Consider the following 19,140-nt stretch of genomic DNA (forward strand, 5'->3'; position numbering starts at 1 on the left):
GGGCATTTCATCTGATGGCACGGATTCTCCTGGTTCTCTTTGCATCTATAGAATCCTTTTGCGCCGTTTAAAAAAAAAAAAAAAAAAAAGCCAGGCTATTAGGGTGCCTTTCCAGAGGCCACCTTTCTGTGGGTGCCGTCCGCTGTCCCGCCCCCGCGCATACTCGAGCATCCAGTCGGGGGATCTGCGGTCCCTCCGGCCCCTTGGCTTCGCCCGGCGGGACTCCCAGGGCCACCAGGCTCCCGCCCAGCTCTCCTCGGTGCGGTTCGCCGGCGGCTCTGGACGGCGGGTTCTGTCCTTGCCTGGGTCCCACGAGCGCAGAGCCTGCGCCCACCCCGTCCCCCCAGGCGCCCCTCCCCGGGGCACCCCCCACCCACCCGCCCGCCGTCTCCCCGCAGGTCGGTGGACCTCAGCCCCACGCGGCTGCACAGCCTCGCCCTGCACTTTAGGCACCGGAGCTCCAGCTTGGAGTCCCAGGGCAAGCTCCTGGGCTCGGAGAACGACACGGGGAGCCCCGACTTCTACACCCCGCGGACTCGTAGCAGCAACGGCTCCGACCCCATGGACGACTGCTCCTCCTGCACCAGCCACTCGAGCTCGGAGCACTACTACCCGGCGCAGATGAACGCCAACTACTCCACGCTGGCCGAGGACTCGCCGTCGAAGGCGCGCGCGCGGCAGCGGCAGCGGCAGCGGGCGGCGGGCGCGCTGGGCGCCGCGAACTCGGGCAGCATGCCCAACCTGGCGGCGCGCGGCGGCGGCGCGCACGGCGTCTACCTGCACAGCCAGAGCCAGCCCAGCTCGCAGTACCGCATCAAGGAGTACCCGCTGTACATCGAGGGCGGCGCCACGCCCGTGGTGGTGCGCAGCCTGGAGAGCGACCAGGAGGGCCACTACAGCGTCAAGGCGCAGTTCAAGACGTCCAACTCGTACACGGCGGGCGGCCTGTTCCGGGAGAGCTGGCGCGGCGGCGACGAGGGCGACGCGGGCCGCCTGACGCCGTCGCGCTCGCAGATCCTGCGGACTCCGTCGCTGGGCCGCGAGGGCGCCCACGACAAGGGCGCGGGCCGCGCCGCCGTCTCGGACGAGCTGCGCCTGTGGTACCAGCGCTCCACGGCCTCGCACAAGGAGCACAGCCGCCTGTCGCACACCAGCTCCACCTCCTCGGACAGCGGCTCCCAGTACAGCACCTCCTCCCAGAGCACCTTCGTGGCGCACAGCAGGGTCACCAGGATGCCCCAGATGTGCAAGGCCACGTCAGGTGAGCGGGGGCCTTGGGGGGGAGGGCGGGGCTCCGGACATTCTGAGATCGTTAGTTCCAGAAACCTGGGCTGTCAGACGGCTGAGACTGGGGGCCTTCGGGTCCCCTCTCCTTCACACGCTCCCGTCCCAGCCCTGGCTTTGGGGGACAGAGATCTCCGAGCCGGTGGGGGGGGAGGGGGCAGCGCCTCCGACCCTCCCCAGCGGGCTGGGCCAAGTTGCCCCCGGTTCAGCATCCTAGGTAGAGATGCGAACCCTCCCTCCGGCCGCTTCTTGTAAGGACAGACATCAGAGAAGCCCCGTGCCGACGTGGCTCGGGGTTTGTTCCAGTCAAAGGTGCACCTTTACCCTGGTGAAGAGACACTAGTACGTTACAGACCCGAGTGGCCCCTTCCAGGGGGACACTTGTTCCAGGCATGGCCTTGCGTCCTGGAGCCTTGGAACTGGGCCGTGTCCCCTGGGTGGGACCGACTGGTGGGGGGGAGGGGGGAAGGGAGGGTTAAAGTCCCAACTGCTCCTGGGTTCCCATGTCAGGGATGTTAGGAGGTGACCAAAAGAATTTTTATAAAGTGCTTTCAGTACCTCGATACTACACCGTTAAAGCTTTCATAATTGGGCTTTTTTCCTTGTACTCAGAGCATTGAGCAGTGCCAGAACATAAAAAAGTAAAAGCGGAAAACACCACCCTTTGCTTCAGAAGCTAGTAGCTTCTCTGGGAAAGAACAGCGGTGACAGCCACCCCCAGTGCTCAGCAGTGACTGCAGGGCTCGCAGCACACTTGGGCCGGGGCAGCGGCGGGGGGGGGGGGGGGGGGTGCGCAGCGCAGGCAGGAGGCTCTGCTTAGACTACAGAGAAAGAAAAGGGAGGCAGCTGAGACATAATAAAATGATTTTTTAAAATAGAAGAATAAAATGAGAGTGATCAGCACACAGAAGGGATTCCAAGTCAGGATCTGACTTGTGATGGGAAAGAGTTAAGTAAGGATAAAGATCGGGAAGGACAGAAAATGGGGTTCACCTTTGGGGAACAGGAGGGGATTCTCGGGCCTTGGGATGAATGGGACAAAGAGGAGGGACCGGCCGGCTGCCTGGGCGCACCAGGCCTCACGGCTCCCGCATTCTATGCCCCGTGCCCCCAGTGACTCATTTGTTTATTATGGCGGCACATTGGCCAAATGACAGGTTCCAGAGAGGAGAACAAAAGTGATTCAGGCAGTCATGAAAGAAACCGTGGACTTGGAGGTCCTAGAACCTTCTCCGTGTTCCTCCTTCATCTATAAAATAAGCCCAGTGAAACTCGCCCGGGACTTCGCAGGAGGGTTTGGAGAAAGAACGAATGAGTGCGTTGCTCACATCATTTAAAAAACATGAGCCTCTGTAACTGTTCAGAGCACTAGCAGTCTGACAGGAACAAGGAACCAGGAGTGTTTCCCTTCTGTCAAAACTGTAGCACTTGCCTGGTGATGAGGTAACTCTTTGGGAGCATATTTTAGAAGTTGTAAACATATTTCGAAGGTCTAAGAAGCCGTATCTGAAGTTTAATGAGAAAGATACTTTGGAGAAGACTGAATTGGCCAAAAGTCGGGGGGGGGAGGGGATCGCCCCCACTGTGACCCTGCCACGGGGTCATACCCAGCATCTCTGGAAAGAAGCTCCTTCACTGGACCTGTCTGGCCCCCCCTTTTCTGCATCACCCCCCGCAGCTGCCTTACCTCAAAGCCAGAGAAGCTCAACGCCGTCGAGTGAAATTGGAGTGACGCCCCCAAGCAGTCCCCACCACATCCTGACCTGGCAGACTGGGTGAGTCCCCTGTTCAGACCTTCTGCCCCCCCTTCTTCCAGCCTCTAGAATGATCAGCTTTCCTCATCGGTTGGCAAGGATGTCCTAGACACAAGATCCTCGTTGACAGAAGGGTGTACCCACCAAAAACGTGAGCGTTTGTTCCCGGGAAACCCCTTCCTTCCCAAAGCCGCTGCGTGAACGCTGTCACCTCCCACCTGGCTCCTTTCCGCCCCTGTCCGTGCAGACGGGCCAGTTCTCTGGGCTCCCTCTTCACCCTGGCGGCGGTCCCAGGAACGTGGGGAAGGCGGGTGCCGGAAGTCAAGCGGCACCGCTTTGGGCAGAATTCCACGCGGCGCTTGATTGGTGTTCAGATTCTCTCAGGCGGACTTCAGGGTGCGGGGCAGGAAGGGGAGAGGGGACCTGAGCTACTCTTGCTTCTCGCCCTGCCCCCACCTTAGAATCAGGACGCGTCTGAAGGAAGAGGGCCTGAGGCTCCGAGCCCTTCTCTGTCCTGGCTCCAGCTGCTTGCTCTTAACCCACAAACCAAGGGGATCAGGCGCAGGTTCCCTGAGATCTTTAAGAAGGGACGCACAGCAAAGTAATGAAACCAAAATTCCGTTCCTTTTATAGCTGCCAGCATAGGCATAGAGCGTTCTAGTCTCGTGGACGGTTAGACGTTCTGACCCCTGACGTCCAGCAGATACACGTACATCGCTTTCCTCACGATCCCTGCCTCTTCTGTTGGTCCTCACACGTCCCCTCGGACTGGCTGTTAGGTTCTGTCCGCGCCCGCTGGGTCAAGGGGTGAGGGATCCCTTGACCGGGCTCTCTTCAGTTTCTAGTTTGCTGGAGGGCCCGTGGGGAAGCCTGGAAAAAGTTGACGGCCGTCTGGGAGTTGAATCCTAGGACAGCAACAGGACCAGAATGGGCTCCACTGGCTGCATTCGGGCTCCCGTGCCTGGCAGACGTTTTTGTCTCTGTAAATTTCTCCGGGGTGACTTTAAACCAGGCTTTACGGGGCCTTAGTATTTGACAGAAGGGAAAGGGATGCTGACGTGTATCGAGTGCCTGCAGTGTACTCAAAGGCTGGGAGCTTTTTCTGACATTTATAAGTTTCATATATTCTTCGCTGCAACCTTGCGAGGGAAAGAGCCGATCTCTTAGTTGTATTGATGAGGCTTAGAGAGAGTAGGTGCTCTGCCCGGAGTCCCACAGCTGAACGAAGCCGCGTTCTCTGACCTCCGGAGTCCTGTCCTCTTCCACCGGCCAGTGGTTCTGAGAGAGCTGCCCTCGGACCGGCAGCTTTGGGATCTTGTTACAAATGCAGACGCTCCGGCCCATCCATGACTTACTAAATGAGACAAGAGGGGTGGGGTGGGGTGGGCAGGGCAGTGTGTTTTAACAAGGCCTCCAGGGGATTCTGATGTCTGCTCAAGTCTGACTCCCTCAACTATAGCCCATGATGCCTCTTCCTCCTTGTGAGTCAGGAGAACCCATAGTCCCAACCACAGTGATTTGTGTCCACTGCCATTTCTTGGTCTTTGGGGCGGCAGCTACCCTCTCCGTCCTTATTACAGGTCGTTATGACCCTCCCTCCCATACCATCCACGGGTCGGGTCCATCACGCGTGGTCGGGCAGCTACTGCAAGGCCTCAGGCCCGAGAGTGGCACGGAGATTAAATTCATAGGAGAAAGTACGCCAGACCTTGTGTATCTTGGTATCTCCAGTGGCCCAGCCATTTCACCCAAATAAGGAACTTCCCATTTCAGGGTCTTTGTCAGGATGGTCCACATTTTCTGAATCCTGCCCAGTCTCCTCTAATCTGATTATATGACTGTTATTTGCAGGAGGGCAGGCCTGAAAGGAGTGAACGCCCTTGAGCTGGCCTTGAAACCCGCCTGTGTTCCACCACAAAGAGCTAGTGAGGAGGCTGGGCAAATTGGAAACCAAGCTGTTTGGGTCCTTGAAGTAAACGTTTATCAGATTGAGGAGGTGTTCTCTGTGACGTGATAGGAAAAGGAGAAATGGATACAAAGTGCCAAAGCCCGCCTTCCAAACAAAACCAAAGAGGAGGCCTTTGAGTCACTCTTGGGTCTTGAAAGTTCTGCGTGAATTCTGTTATTTGTCACTAACGCTTGGGTGTATAGTCGACTGATCTTTGCAATGTATTAATAAGCTACTAATCATGTCTGTGTCAGTTCCTCTCTTTAACATGACCTCTCTTCTCTTCCTTCTTCTGCTTTCCTTTGTTCAGAGAAGCAACAGAAAACTCACCCATTATGGATGGGTCTGAGTCTCCAACTCACCAAAGCACTGATGACTAGAGGTATTGTAAGGGGGTGTTCGGTTCTCCCCGCCCTCTCCCCCCCCCCCACCGCTGCTCACGAGTGTGTGATCTCACATGTGCTGCATGTGTCGCCCTTGCCCGCATCGTAATTTCCAGAAGCAGCTTCTGAATGGTGTGGAAGGCGTTATTCTTCTGTCTTATTTCTAGATACCTGGGGAACTCTATGTTTATATGTTTTGACATGAGATGTTAGATATTCCCACTGCCACTTCCCAGAAAAGACCCCACTGTGTGTCGTAGCCCTTCCCAGACTCTGTGTACGCAGATACTTGCAGAAGCTTTTACTGGTGTCATGGTCAATGTCCAGGAAAAGAGGAGCGTCCTACAGTTTACACGGCAAAGCACCTAAACCAGACTGAGTTGATCCAATCATCTGCACGTCACCCCTGTTTTCATCCTGCATTCCTGAGGGACAGATGTATACTCGGCCACATGGCCTGCTGTCCAAAATGTCCCTAGATAAGCATCACCGTCCTCACTACTTGGGAGCTCGTTGGAAATCTGGACTCCTGGGCCTACTGAATTTGGGTCTGCATTTCAACGAGACCCCTGGTCAATCCAAGGCACATTCCAATTTGCACAGCACTGCCACGGTGGCCATAAAACCCGTGCTACCTTGTCTGGGTCTGGTTACCAGGGACCAGAATCTAACTGGCAGACAAGATGTTGAAATTTAAATAGCATTGCAAAGGTCAACTAAAAAGATAAGGATACCGTTCAGAAGTGGATAAAAAGTTGTAAACTTATGTAACCAGAAAATTAAAATCCTATGTTCCAGGAACCATGCTGGAGACCAGAGTTCCAAGGGGAGGGGAGGACCCTGGCTCCAGGGCCATACCTCTTGAACCGGGCCTCCACCTCCACGGCCTGGGGTGGAGGGACCTGGAGACGGGCCATTGCAGGGGCAAAAACACAGATGTACGCACAAGCAGGGCGTTTGTTTGGTAAACACCATGTTGCTGTAGATAAGGAGCCAGACTTCCACCTGTAAGGTGGGATGAGGTAAGGAACAGTTCCGAGGTGGCAGATAGGGGATTAGGAAAACAGGGGCTTAGCCTTGGAGGGGGAGATGGTGTTAAGAAAGCAAACATTCTGCTGAGGCAGTCCGAAAGATTCTGTTGGCTTTATTCATCGATTTATGAATGAAGCAGCCTCTTGTCTAGCAGAAGAAAGTTGCTCAGAGGAACTAGGCAAAATGAGACTTTTATAGCCAGGAGGGAGAGGGAACAAGGAGGCTACACTAGACAAAAATCGGTTGGATATGGCCAAGTCACTTTCCTTTAGGGAATGGCAGGGGTCGGTCAGGCAGATGCCCTGACTGGTTTAAGACTCCATTTCTGAGAGAGCCGAAGTTCGGTGAAATCTGTTCTGTGACGTGGACCTTAGCATGAGTGACTCATTTGGGGCCTATTTTCTTGTTTTCAACATGTCCCTCCTTTTGATCCGATTCTCAGCCTGAGAGATGGGATCACACCTTAAGGCATTAGGGCCGCTTCCCTCTAAAGCTCGGGAGTTCTCGTGGTCTTTTGCCAAATGTCTGTGTGGTATTCACGGGTCATGACCTCAGTTCGTTCTTTCCGTCGGTCATTCTCTTTGTTCCTTTTCTGAAGTTCTGTTCTTAGGGGGATGATTTGCTAGGTGGTTAATGGCTGCGAACATGGATTGAAACCTTTTGAGGAAAAAAAAAAGGTAGACGACTGTCATTATAGCAGGATCGTGCCCACTGTCTGGAGTGCACATTTAAAAAAATTTTTTTAACGTTTATTTTTGAGAGAGAGTGCACGTGAGTGGGGGAGAGAGAGAGCAGGACACAGAATCCGAAGCAGACTCTGAGCTGTCGGCACAGAGCCCGACGCGGGGCTCGAACTCACGAACTGTGAGGTCATGACCCCAGCAGAGGTCGGACACTTAACCAACGGAGCCCCCCAGGCGCCCCTCAAGTGCACTTTGGAGCCGTGGTCCCCAAGACCCAAACCAAAGGAAGACCCCACTGAAGGAGTCGCTTTCTTAAGTCAGCTGGCTTGTGTAGCCGCGTGTCAGCTCCCCCAGAAGCATCTATCCTAGGAATTACTGGTAGGTGGCTATTGCTTTAGCAACGGATTCTGCAACATCTTCAGGAGTGCAGGAGAGGTTCCTAACTGTAGCCTCATTTGCACTTACTCCTGTCTAGGGGTTCTGTCAAGGGAAGCAAACTTTGAATATGAATCCTTCATGCTAATTCCTATTTAAGGCTTGGGACTCCCAAGAGCACCACCATGGAGACCAGTAAAACTTGAGGGGCTGTAGACCCCCCAGGTGGTTTTATTTGGTTACCCTTCCCTTGTGTCCCTGTCTTTGGATACAGCCTGGATGCCAAGTTCCCTGGGTCAGAGGTTCTTAACCGGGGACTGTGACATGACGGAGAAGGGGCTGGGTTTGGCCCGGAGAAACCGAAGCAGTGGGAGTGAGGCAGAAGTTTGTGACGGGCAGAACTATGGGATCACAAGCACCATGGGAAATCCAGTCTTTTGGAGGTTAGATCACCTTTCTCTCTGCAGTGGCCTGAGCTATGTGAACAAGCACATTACCTTTTCAGGGCGGGGCAAGGAAAATGGTGGACAAAATCTTGAAGACCCTTCAGGGAGTAAGACTTAGGTAAAAGATGATCAGAAAGCGAACGAGGAAAGAAACTTTGCTTCTTCCCAAGATGGGGGGTAAGAGTCGACCTCTCTTGCTGGTGCATTTGAGTTTGAGGTCTCCGGCTTTTGTACCGGACCCAAAGTCAGGTGGAGCCTTCCTCAGTTGTGACATAGGCACCCCAGGTTCAACACCTTCTAATTTGGCAGGAATGTCAGCGGTCCAGAGTTCTTGGTAGGGTTCTTTCCATGCGTTTCAGTTTTGCAGAATCATCAGAGTAAAACAATCAAGGGTCTGTAAAAGACAAAATGCTAAAGTTCCGATTGTAGTTCACTATAACGGAATTGATGAGGAAATCTGGTTACTTCTGTGATACACACAATTTAAAGATAATAACTAGATGTCTGAATAATATTATACCAGGACATATCAGATTTCTAGACACTTGATACAATTTTAGACTGTTTATACTAATAACATGATCCATACAAATAATCTAATAAGGTTTTTATCACGTATTTGACAATGCTTCCCATGTAGTTTAACACAGCAAATAAACCTAATTAGTATAGCATCTTTTTTTAAGGTGAGAGACAAATCCTTTGGGATTTCCCAGGGACACTCTAGGAAAATCTCAAATTTCTAGGGAAATCTCAAAGTTACCTTAAGGTCAGGAAGACACCCTTGAGAATCTGGTTACGAGAAACTGTCTAAATATCAACAGGTTTGAACACAGGACTAAATAGGATCACAGATCATTATGAAAGAATACTTCATTAACATCCTGTCACTTTGGTTAGGTAGATAAAGGCAAATAGACAAAGTGACAGAGTTGTGAACAAAACTTAGCTCTTTTACTAGTGAGAAGACTGGGTTTTCTTATGGAATGGACGACTTCATAAAGACCACATGAAGCACGATAAATTATTTTGCTACAACACAAAATCTTGGCTGTCCAGGCCGATTACTTGAAAGGTAAATCTTTTACAGTTGCTTATCAAAATCAGACCAAATGTCCAAGAAGACTTAGTCCTTTCAAGAGAAAACCAAATTCTATTTTTGCACCCGTGTGCTTTGGATGATAAAACGCATTGGGGCACGGGGGTGGCTGGGTCAGTTTAGTGTCTGACTTCAGCTCAGGTCATGATCTCACGGTTCAGGAGTTCAAGCCCCGCATCACACTCTGTGCTGACAGCTTGGAGCCTGCTGCGGATTCTATGTGTGTGTGTCTCTCTCTCTCCCTCTCAAAAATTAACATTTAAAAAAAAACCCTCATTAAAAAACTTAAATCCATTCCCATCTTAGCCAACTTGACCGCATATCAAATTCCCTTCGCAAGATTCCTTTTCCACAAACCACCTACCAGTTTTTTAGATCCGTTCAGATTTTGTTCCATGGAACAAAAAATTGGTAGGTGGTTTGTAGAAAAAAGAATCTTGGGAAGTAATTTGAGAATGTGGTCAAGTTGGCTAAGAGCAACCAGTCATTTTGCTTCACTTGCCTACTTTTCATCCACACTTATAATTTATAAGTAATTTTAATTACATATATTGATGAGAATTCTTAACCCTTAGAATTCTTCATTTCTAGTAAAAACTATTAGCAATCGTGAATGGTCTCTTACACTAACGTTCTGTAGATTTGCAAACTTATAAATACACTTCATGATTTCTAGAAGTAAATTCTTCTTCATAGTAAACTTTTCCATATGGCCTCAAACAGGTGTACTAATAGGCCCAAATATCTTTATGGCCTCTGGAAAAGGAAGTGAAAAGTGGATAAATCTGTGTCCAGTAATGAACACTTTAGTATTTTATTTGGAAATGAGTCAGTGAAAGTCCATCCTTAACTTAGCTCACTATAAACTTTCAGGCTTCAAGTGACCAAAAAGATTTTGCAAACTTAAGAGAGAAAGAGAGCACAGGGGAGAGGGACAGAGGGAGAAAGGGAGAATCTCCAGCAGGATCTGCGACTGGAACAGAGCCCGACACAGGACTCTTATCTCATGACAGTGAGATCACGACCTGAGCCAAAATCATGTGTCAAACGCTCAAGCAACTGAGCCACCTGGCGACCCCTGGAGACTATTTCTTAAGCAGACTGACCCATAAGCATAACTATTGTTGAAAAGTTCATTTATGAACCTTTATCATCCTTCTGTTTAATTTTCTTGTTCTTAATTTTTAGATTACACCTAACATCTCATGAGCATTAGACAGCTGACTGTCATCTTAAATGATCTTTTTGTGACCAATTCCGTAATAGACAACATGACCTTATTTGACTTTTAGTTAACCTAGGAAGTAAAGGGGTATTGTATTTCACGCTGGTAATTCTAAAGACATGCCTATTGTAATGAAACTAAGCAACTGAAATTAGCTTTCATTTCCCGAAGATTACCCTAGACCACGTGAACTTGAGAAACATTTGGGCTTTTATTCTTCCTAGAGTGTACATCATCTGTATAGCCCTTGTCTGTCTTTGAGCCAAATAAATAGAGCTCTTGACCAATTCATTTTGTCAGTACCATCCAGAGGCAGAGAAGATCCCACGTGTATCACAGGCACACATACAAGATCATGGACACAGATACAAAGATCTTAGAACTTGTGTGTGAAATTTTTAGCCATGAGACAGGTGAAATACTGTAAAACTCACCCATTTATAAGAGGATCACATTCACATCATGCTTCTGGTAAAAGGGTGAGTCAAGGGGACTTCAACTTTTCACTGATACTTGTGAAGACAACATTTTCCACCTTGGAGAACACCACTCTGCCACAGTTTTTCCCTTCTGATGAGAACAACTTTGATTCCTAGAGAAAACCAAACATAACACTTCCATCTCTACGGCACAGAGAAGGAACACAAGTTCGGTGAAGAAGGAATATCATTACCCTAAGGCCAGAATTTTACAATACCCACAAGCCTTTTGAGATGGATAAGGGGAGGTTTGGGGATTGGTAAAAATGATAGGTGGGCTTTGAATTGCTTCCATTTGAATTGCTACATTTCTGTTCTTGCAAAGACTTGAGTTGCAAGACAACAGGTGTTTGTTTTTAACATTTATTTATTTTTGAGGGAGAGCACGAGTAGGGAGGGGCAGAGAGAGACACAGAATCCCAGCCAGGCTCCATGCCTTCAGCACAGAGTCCAATGTGGGGCTTGAACTCACGAACTGTGAGATCGTGACCTGCGCCAAAATCAATAGTCAGACACTTAACAATCTGAGCCACCCAGGCACCCCAAGACAACAGTTTTTAATTTCTCAGAATTGGGTTGCAGCCTGAGTGACATCACAGTCTCACCCACCCATCCTGTTATGTTATATTCAGCTTCTTTATCTCAGGGAGATCTTTCTCTAAGATGGAAATCATTAGGTTTCCACTAATTTAGAGCTGCTGATCTTTGTGATGTTCTTTCCCTCTGGGTACGTAGTTCCATTTAGTCTAGGGGGTAAGATCTAAAAGAAAGTTTCTGTCAGGCTCTGAATGTCAGCTTCCAATGTAACCAACATCTGACCACAGAGCTATTTTACAAATCCTTTCCTATGTCCTGTCCCGTTTCAGGTGGGACACTCAATATTCCTGGCAGTATGAACCCCATGGATGCAAAGGCATCCGCAAAGAGGGTGCAAAGCATACTCCCCCTCCTGAGATGCACAGCCATTCCCAAAGACGGCCAAAAGGAATACAGGTGTCCCTGGAGAGTAATAGGTCTAGATAAGGCAAGGAAGGGAATATGAAATTTCACAGTCGTCTCTCAAATGGGCACAACAGAGGGGCGCCTGGGTGGCGCAGTCGGTTAAGCGTCCGACTTCGGCCAGGTCACAATCTCGCGGTCCGTGAGTTGGAGCCCCGCGTCAGGCTCTGGGCTGATGGCTCGGAGCCTGTTTCCAATTCTGTGTCTCCCTCTCTCTCTGCCCCTCCCCCGTTCATGCTGTCTCTGTCCCAAAAATAAATAAAAAACGTTGAAAAAAAAATTAAAAAAAAAAAAATGGGCACAACAGAGACTGAGGAAAGGTGCCTCTGGTGAGGATCCCCACCCTTTGCCCGCTTCTGCCACTTCACCAGGACCTCCCCTGCAGGGTCCTCCTAAGCAAGCGGAGCGTACAGCCCTGGTGGCTACCAGAATAGGGCAAGGCTTTCCATAAATTTCAATTTTAGTTTCCCATTGGCTGTTTAATAGAGTAATAGGTAGCAGGTTCCCAGAAAAGCCCTGAGTTCCGTCAGCTCTGAGAAGGACTCATACAGAGGCCCACATTTGAGGCCAGTAACTGGGCAGACTTTTGGCTATGGTCATATAGTCCCTTCCGAGCAGAAAGGCAGCTCAGAGGTTTAGCAGACCACGAGTCCTCCAAGGCACAGGAGGGTGGGGGGAAGCAGTAAGAGTCACATCAATCTTTAGACTCAAAAGGACCAGTGACTGCACCTTGGTCCAGGAAAATTCCCAAGTGGCACAGAATTTTCCTAATGGGGTTTGAGTGATGCTGTTAGTCTTTTCTACTAGTCCCGGAGGTTGAGGACGATACAGCAAAGCCGCCTCTGAGGTGGAGAAAGGACTACGTGGCCAGGAAAATGACTTCCAAGGTCACTGTGCAAAACAGGGGGAGGCGCCACATGTAGGATGATGTCTGCATATAATTTTTTTGCTACAAAACTGGCAGTTTGTTGGCAAAAAAAGCTTCTACCCAGTGAAAAACATCTAGACTGTGACCAATATGTATCTGTTCACTTGTTCTTAACGATTATGTTTATGTTAGTCATGAAAATTTCTCAAGACCTTAAACAGCTGGCCAACATCTTAAGTTATCTTTCTGGCTAACAAATTTTGTAACAGAGATGACATGAATTTAAATAACTAGTAAACACAGGTAGAATAAAAGTTGTTTCCTACGTTATATTTAATGCTGATAACTCTGAAGACATTACTATTTTAATTAAACCTACAAACCTGAGCCTTTATTTACTGAGGATTTATCCTAGGTCACATGAACTTGAAAAATATGTGTGTTGTTTTTCTATTTGTGACAGTTTTAGAATACGTCATTTAATAAGTACTTCTCTTTAAGCAAATTAATTAAAACTCTTTTACAAACTAAGTTTAGCAATACTGCCCAGAGCCAGAAAAAAATGTCACGCATTTACAACATCGATCCCTAGACACATAGGTGGATAGAGATCCTAATCGCTTTTGTTTTAAATTTTAGCCATGAGACAAGTATGATCATGCAAAACTCATTCATTACTAACAGAACAGTTGGAATAATTTCAGGTTACCTGCTCAGACAGCCAAGGCATCTGTAGCGAAGACATTTAAGATGTTCATTGGCCTAAGTTCCAAATAGCCTTACCACCCCCCACCCCAACCCGTCTGATACAAATGACCTCCCTGAAGTTTGCATTGCAAAGAGAGGACCTATCAGCGAAGTTCCTGCAAGTAGAACATTCCCAAGAAGACTTTGTTTCTTAAATCCAGATCTCTTAAAATACCTACAGGCCTTTTGAAATGAATAGAGAAGGTTTGGAAATTGGTAAAAATGGTAAGTGGGATTTGCATTGATACTACAGCTACCTTTGTTCTGATCAAGGCTTGATTTGTTCTAAGACAGGGACCCCTGTTTTTAATTCCTCAGGAAATTGGGTTGCAACACAGGCCAACCCACCCATCCAGCTACATTATCTTTGGTTTGCTTCTTTATATCAAGGAGATCTTCAACTAGGATGGAAATTAAACGATTCATAATGTTCTACATTTACACCTTTGTCTCTGGCTTGTTCTAGTAATGCTTCAGAATGTTTTTCTTTATCTCTGGGCACATAGTTTAATTTTGGCCTAGAGGGGAAAGTTCCCAAAGAAATTGCCATTAGGCTCTGATGGTGACTATGCGCTTTCAATTTGGTCAACTTCTGACCATAGAGCTACTTAAAATCGTATCTTGTCAGGTTTGAGCTCAAACTGTAAATATTCCTGGTAGTATGGAACAATGCCATGGACACACAAGGTGTCCTCAGAGAGGGCACAAAGAACACTACTCTCGAGATCTAGAGCCACTCCCAAAAATGACCAGAACAAAGACAGCCCATTGCCAAGCACTGGCAGTAAGCATTGGAACCCCAACCGGAAATGGAGTTCAACCGGCATTTCTGCCTGACCACACACTGGGGTTCCCAACGCGATGGTTGCCGAGCCAAGCCCCCAGGATACAGGAAGGCAACAGCTGCCCCTGGGAGGGAAAGGGTCAGTAAGCTGTGGGTCTGGAATTGGGAAGGAAGGGACGTGAAATCTTACCTTCCTCTCTTGAGTGGGCCGCAGTAACTTGGGAGAGCAAACTCAGGTAAGGATTCTCACCCTTCTTTTTCCAGGATTCCCATCTGTGGGCTCTGGAGCAAGTGGGGTTCAAAGTACAGAGTGTAAGTTGTGCATCTGCCAGAACTTGACAAGGGGTCCCTTTAATTTTAGTTTCCCCTTAGCTGTTCCAGGAATGACTGGTAGTGGTTACAAGAGAATCCCTCAGAATCCGGTCAATCCTGTGAGGGGCCTGTATGGGGGCCCTCCTTTGACAGACTGGTGTGAGTGTGGTCATGTAGTCTCTTCCGGGTGGAAAGACCATTCAGACAGAGGATTAATACTATGAGTACTCGGGTGTAGAGGAGGATAAAGGGGAGTTCCCGGAGTCCCAGCAGTCATATGGTCTCATTTTAGGTACCTCTTGGGTCTTTAACTTTTCATTACCCTTTTGCAATCAATCTTTCAATGAAGCAGTTTGGGAATCTTGAAGCCTTCTGGAGGCTTCTGCATGCTGACTGAAATAGGTAACCCGTTCTGTCTGTTTCATTTGGGAACCCTTGCATTCAAGTGCACTTCTTAAATGAGGGAACTTGTCTAACTGGAACATTCCTTGTAATGACTACTGCAATTCCAAGTTGTCTTCAATACTGCCGGTCCGTGTGCATGAGAGACCGTAACTTTTTTTTTTTTTTTTTTTTAAAAAAACTGGGGGGTTGGGGTGAGGGTCACCCATAGAGCATTGAGATGCCTGGGATCCTATCTTTAGAGTCTTCCCAAGAGTGCCGAATACTTAGGGTGCCGACTTGGGTTTTGTTTGACAGTGTGCCTTTCGTGGGAAACGACCTCTTCACGGAGGACAGCCTTTGCCCTACTTGTCTGACCTATGACCTGGTGTCCCTTGTTGCACGGAATCGTCTCGCGGGTGGCAAGTGAGCTGCTGTGCAACTTGCTCGTCTGTCCGCGCCTTATCCTTACACAGTGGCCTTGTACTTTGGAGAAGGCGGTCTCTCCTGGCAGCGTCCGTGGGCCAACAGTAAGTTCACTGGCTTGAGGACAGGAGCCATTCCGGGCAGATGTTCACTGTGCCGGAGAGAAGTCTCAGTCTCCCGTAAATCAGGCCCTTCCAGGAAATCGGTCCAGTTTTCAGTTCCCTTCTCCTGAGGACACAGGCATGAGCTTCTCCGTTTCATTTCCTCCGGTTTCATTTTAGGCTGAAATCCTTTCACACAACAGCCCTGGTGATTCTAGCTTGCTTTATGAACATCTTGCCATCTTTGTAGTCACGTGCAGCTTCTGGGACCTACTTCTTAGACATAAAAGCAGTTGTGCCGGAAGGGGGCACACTCAATTCTTTGGAACCGGAGGATCTCATTTCGTCGCCTAAGCCTTCAGTTTGTCAGAGACAAGTTGACAGTTAAGAGGGACGTACCGCTGGGCTGGGAATCTTGCAGTGTTCCACCGTGTACCTCACTGGGTGGAAATTTTCTTGAGGTTGGCGGGTGACCTAGTGTCCGCCTAGGCCATTCCATAACCAGCTTATAACGGTCATCGAGTTGGGTGGCCACGCGCTCTAACAGCTTTTAGGTGCCCACCGACTTTCCAGCTCTGGTTTCTGAGCTGCCCATTAACAACAGATTTATTATTCCTTTACGTCATGTGCACGCTCACAGACCCGCAGCGAGCAAGGAGAGGATACTGCAGACTGGCCGTGACAAGGCCTTACGTGCGCACCACCCGTGGTTCCCAGCACACAACTGTGGACTGAACGAGCGCATGTCAACGGTGGGCGCCGTGGGCTAGCCGAGGGCTGGGGACTCAGGTTCCAGGTGGAACCACCTGCCAGCTCAGGCTGAGCGGCTGGGCCCTGGACTGGGGTTGCAGAGTAAGCAAGGGCTGAGGACTCGCCCGGCACCTCCTGGGAGTCCAAACTGAATGTTACCGCTGGACTGGGCAGCCGATTCGATGGGGAGCTTAAGGCCAAGAGGGCAGAGCTCGAAACCGAGAGGTACTTACCCAGGGCCCTCAGAGATGGTGACAAAGAGAACTCAAGGGGTTTGCAGGTACCAGGTCTCTGTTTCTTGTCCCTGAAGCTGGCTGAAGTCCTCTCTGGATCCCACGGCCGCCACCAAACTGTCAAACAAGATTCAACTGAGTAAATTTTACATTTAAAATTTTAAAGCTTGTTGACTTTATTCAGTCAAGTTGCAACCACACTCCTTCAGGAACTAAAGACAAGCCTCCCCCCTCTTACAAACCCAGGCTCTACAGGAACAGTAACACAGCTCTGGAAGCAGTTCCCAGCCCACCCCATTTCTTACCAATCCCCAAACCCCCCTATTCATCTCCAAAAGCTTTGCAGATATTTTAAAAGATCAGGATTTAAGAAACAAAATCCTTCTTGGAGAAACTTGCCTTCTTCCCCTGTGTCTTTGAGATGGAAATGCTCTGTCTGGTCTCCTCCTGGAACTATCCGGAAGCCCAGTTCTTTGACGTGCAAACTTCAGGGAGGTCATTCTTGCCAGGAGCAAAAAGCTAGGGGGGGAGGCTCCTTAGGATTAAGGCAAATGTCTTCTCTCTGGCTGGCTGAGCAGGTAACCTGAATTTATTCCGACTTCCAGAAACACAGTTTGGCTCCAGCTGTTCTTTTAGAAACGGATGCGTTTTACAGGCTCATGCCTGTCTCGTGCTTCTGGGCAACAGGGAGCTGGAGCTCTCTGGTTCTCTAGCTCCCCTTCTGCTTCCTGCTCCCACCAAGAACTGCCTTCTCCGGAGGAAACCCATCCTCTGGGTGTGAGGGCCACGTGGCCTGGCTTGGGCCTCTGCCCTGCTTTGAACCAGTGACACTGGTGGGTAGATTCGACTTGGCCCCCTTGCCCACCCTGGGGAGAGTGGAGGGCACCACCAGGACGAATGTTAGGGAGGGACCGTCCCCCAAAAAACACTACATGCCCCCTGTGGGCCACCTTTTCCCGGAAACACTTTCTCAGTCCCTCAGGCACCATGGCAAGAGTCAAGTCAGCGTTGTCAGCTTGGAGAGGGAGTTTGCAGGATGGGTGCGATCGAGTTAGCCCTTTACCACTTAAATATCGGAACAGATCTCCGTGGCCAGCATCCTAAGGGCCTGGGTGGCACTTTTGCTTCTGAAAGCGGCATTAACCCCACTGGATTTCAGGCTTTCAGGGCCCAGGACTCTCATTAAAGGCCACAGTGAGCCACAGATGCTTTGAGTTTTCCAACTTTCATGGTTTTTTGTTTTTTTTTTTTTAAGTTGGCTTCTTTTGAGAGAGAGCAGGGGAGGGGCAGAGAGAGGGAGGGAGAGAATCCCAAGCAGGCTCCCCACAGCCCTCCTCAGGACCCTATCTCTCAAACCATGAGATCACGACCTGAGCCGAAATCAAGAGTCGAATGCTTAACCCACTGAGCCACCCAGGTGCCCCTTTCAGTGTTTTAAAAGCCTGATGAGAAACATTTACAAAATCCGCAATGCCTTCAGCTCTTTGTTCCTAGAGAGGTCAGTGAATTGAACAGAAAAATGGGTTCAGCTGTTGATTCTTACAAACTGGCTCATGGGGCTGCTCTTTAAACTCCCTACTCCCTGCACCGTGTTGGATTAGGGTCTCTTCACACATCCCCACCCATAAAGCAGCACCAGCAGCAGGGGAGGAAATCAACTTCCACCACATATGCAGAATCCTCGTGGTGTTTCCAAAGAGAGAGTTCTACCCCAAGATGGGGTGTCAACCTCGAAGATCCAGCAGTAAAAACACAGAGCTACTAAACGGGCATCACAGACCAACATCATTCACAGGAATGTGGCTTCAGCAGCTGGAGGGTCAAGGCCCACAGTTCCATCCCTGTAGGAGTCCGTACAAACATCCCAGAAGGTACTACAAGTTACGCTAAGAAAAAGGAAAGAGCACACAGGCGACACCAGGCCCCTTTGTGCCGTTTCTGAACAGAGTACAGAGTTGAGCCATGCCCGCCCGCCCCGGGGCGGGGGGGGGGGGGGTTGAGTAGAGGCCTTCACCTTCTCAGGCTGCAGGGGCTGTTCCCAGTCGCTGAGCCAGCCTCTGGGCACCTGCCTAGCAATGCTACCCCTTGGCCATGTTCATGGACGTGAAGTTTGACCTTTATCTTGCCCCGAAGGAGCCAGTTTGGGAGGAGAGAGGGGCTATTTTTCCTAGAAATGATTGTCAGCCTTAGTACATCTGTGTAACTATATGTAAAAATTACTTCTCAACCTACATGACAACTTTTTAAGAAGAGTTTTGTTTTCAGTTTAGTTGCCTATGTGTTTTCCATGCATTTTGATAATCAGAAAACAATGCATGTTACTTAAACAGCACCGATGGGGAACCCCTGGGTGGCTCAGTTGGTCAGGCGTCCAATGCTTGGTTTCAGCTCAGGTCATGATCTCCCCGTTGGTAGGACAGGATCGAGCCCAGCGTCGGGCCCTGCGCTGGCAGGACGGAGCCTGTTTGGGATTCTGTGTCTCTGTCCTTCCCCCCCCACCTTGCACGGTCTCTGAAAATAAAAAGTAAACAGCACTGATTCAAAGACTGTTTAAACCACTTTCAAAATACCACGTGTTTCACGATCGGGAAGCCTGACATTTTGAACGTGCTTCTCCGATAGAATAAAAACCCATGGTTACGCCTGAGGCCTCCTGGAGCAGAACCGAAGCAGCTCTGCTGTGGGAGGAAGAACCCCGTGGAATCCAGCTCTGGGGAGCTTTGGAAGCTCCCACGGCGCAGGCTCGCCCCTAGACCCGCTAACCCGGCATCTTGAGGGCAGGACCCGAACAGGAGTACCCTTGAGAGTTCCCAGGTGATTCTGACATGCAG

The 19,140-nt window shown here is 49.6% G+C and overlaps 1 protein-coding gene and 1 long non-coding RNA gene across 10 annotated transcripts in view; one reads left to right on the forward strand and one right to left on the reverse strand.

Annotated features, from left to right (window-relative positions):
• The window catches only part of FRMD4A (FERM domain containing 4A), a 611,772-nt gene that overhangs the window by 591,955 nt on the left and 677 nt on the right, over positions 1-19,140 (forward strand). For 7 of the 9 annotated variants that reach the window (XM_040451376.1, XM_040451380.1, XM_040451378.1 and 4 more), the window contains 2 exons: positions 399-1,261; positions 2,963-3,059. In XM_040451376.1, coding sequence (XP_040307310.1) covers positions 399-1,261; positions 2,963-3,059 — 960 coding nt within the window. Of the gene's footprint in view, positions 1-398; positions 1,262-2,962; positions 3,060-5,296; positions 5,369-19,140 lie in introns of those variants that run through there. The other 2 variants (XM_040451379.1, XM_040451375.1) reach the window with 1 other exon arrangement.
• LOC121014790 (uncharacterized) lies at positions 7,740-16,421 on the reverse strand. Its single transcript, XR_005783420.1, has 4 exons — positions 16,310-16,421; positions 14,297-14,388; positions 10,664-10,821; positions 7,740-8,299 (listed from the first exon to the last, which is right to left on the reverse strand). It is a non-coding gene; the product is annotated as an uncharacterized LOC121014790 (long non-coding RNA).

Source organism: Herpailurus yagouaroundi, unplaced genomic scaffold, assembly GCF_014898765.1.
Source record: "Herpailurus yagouaroundi ecotype Mexico unplaced genomic scaffold, PumYag 203, whole genome shotgun sequence".
NCBI lineage: Eukaryota > Metazoa > Chordata > Mammalia > Carnivora > Felidae > Herpailurus > Herpailurus yagouaroundi.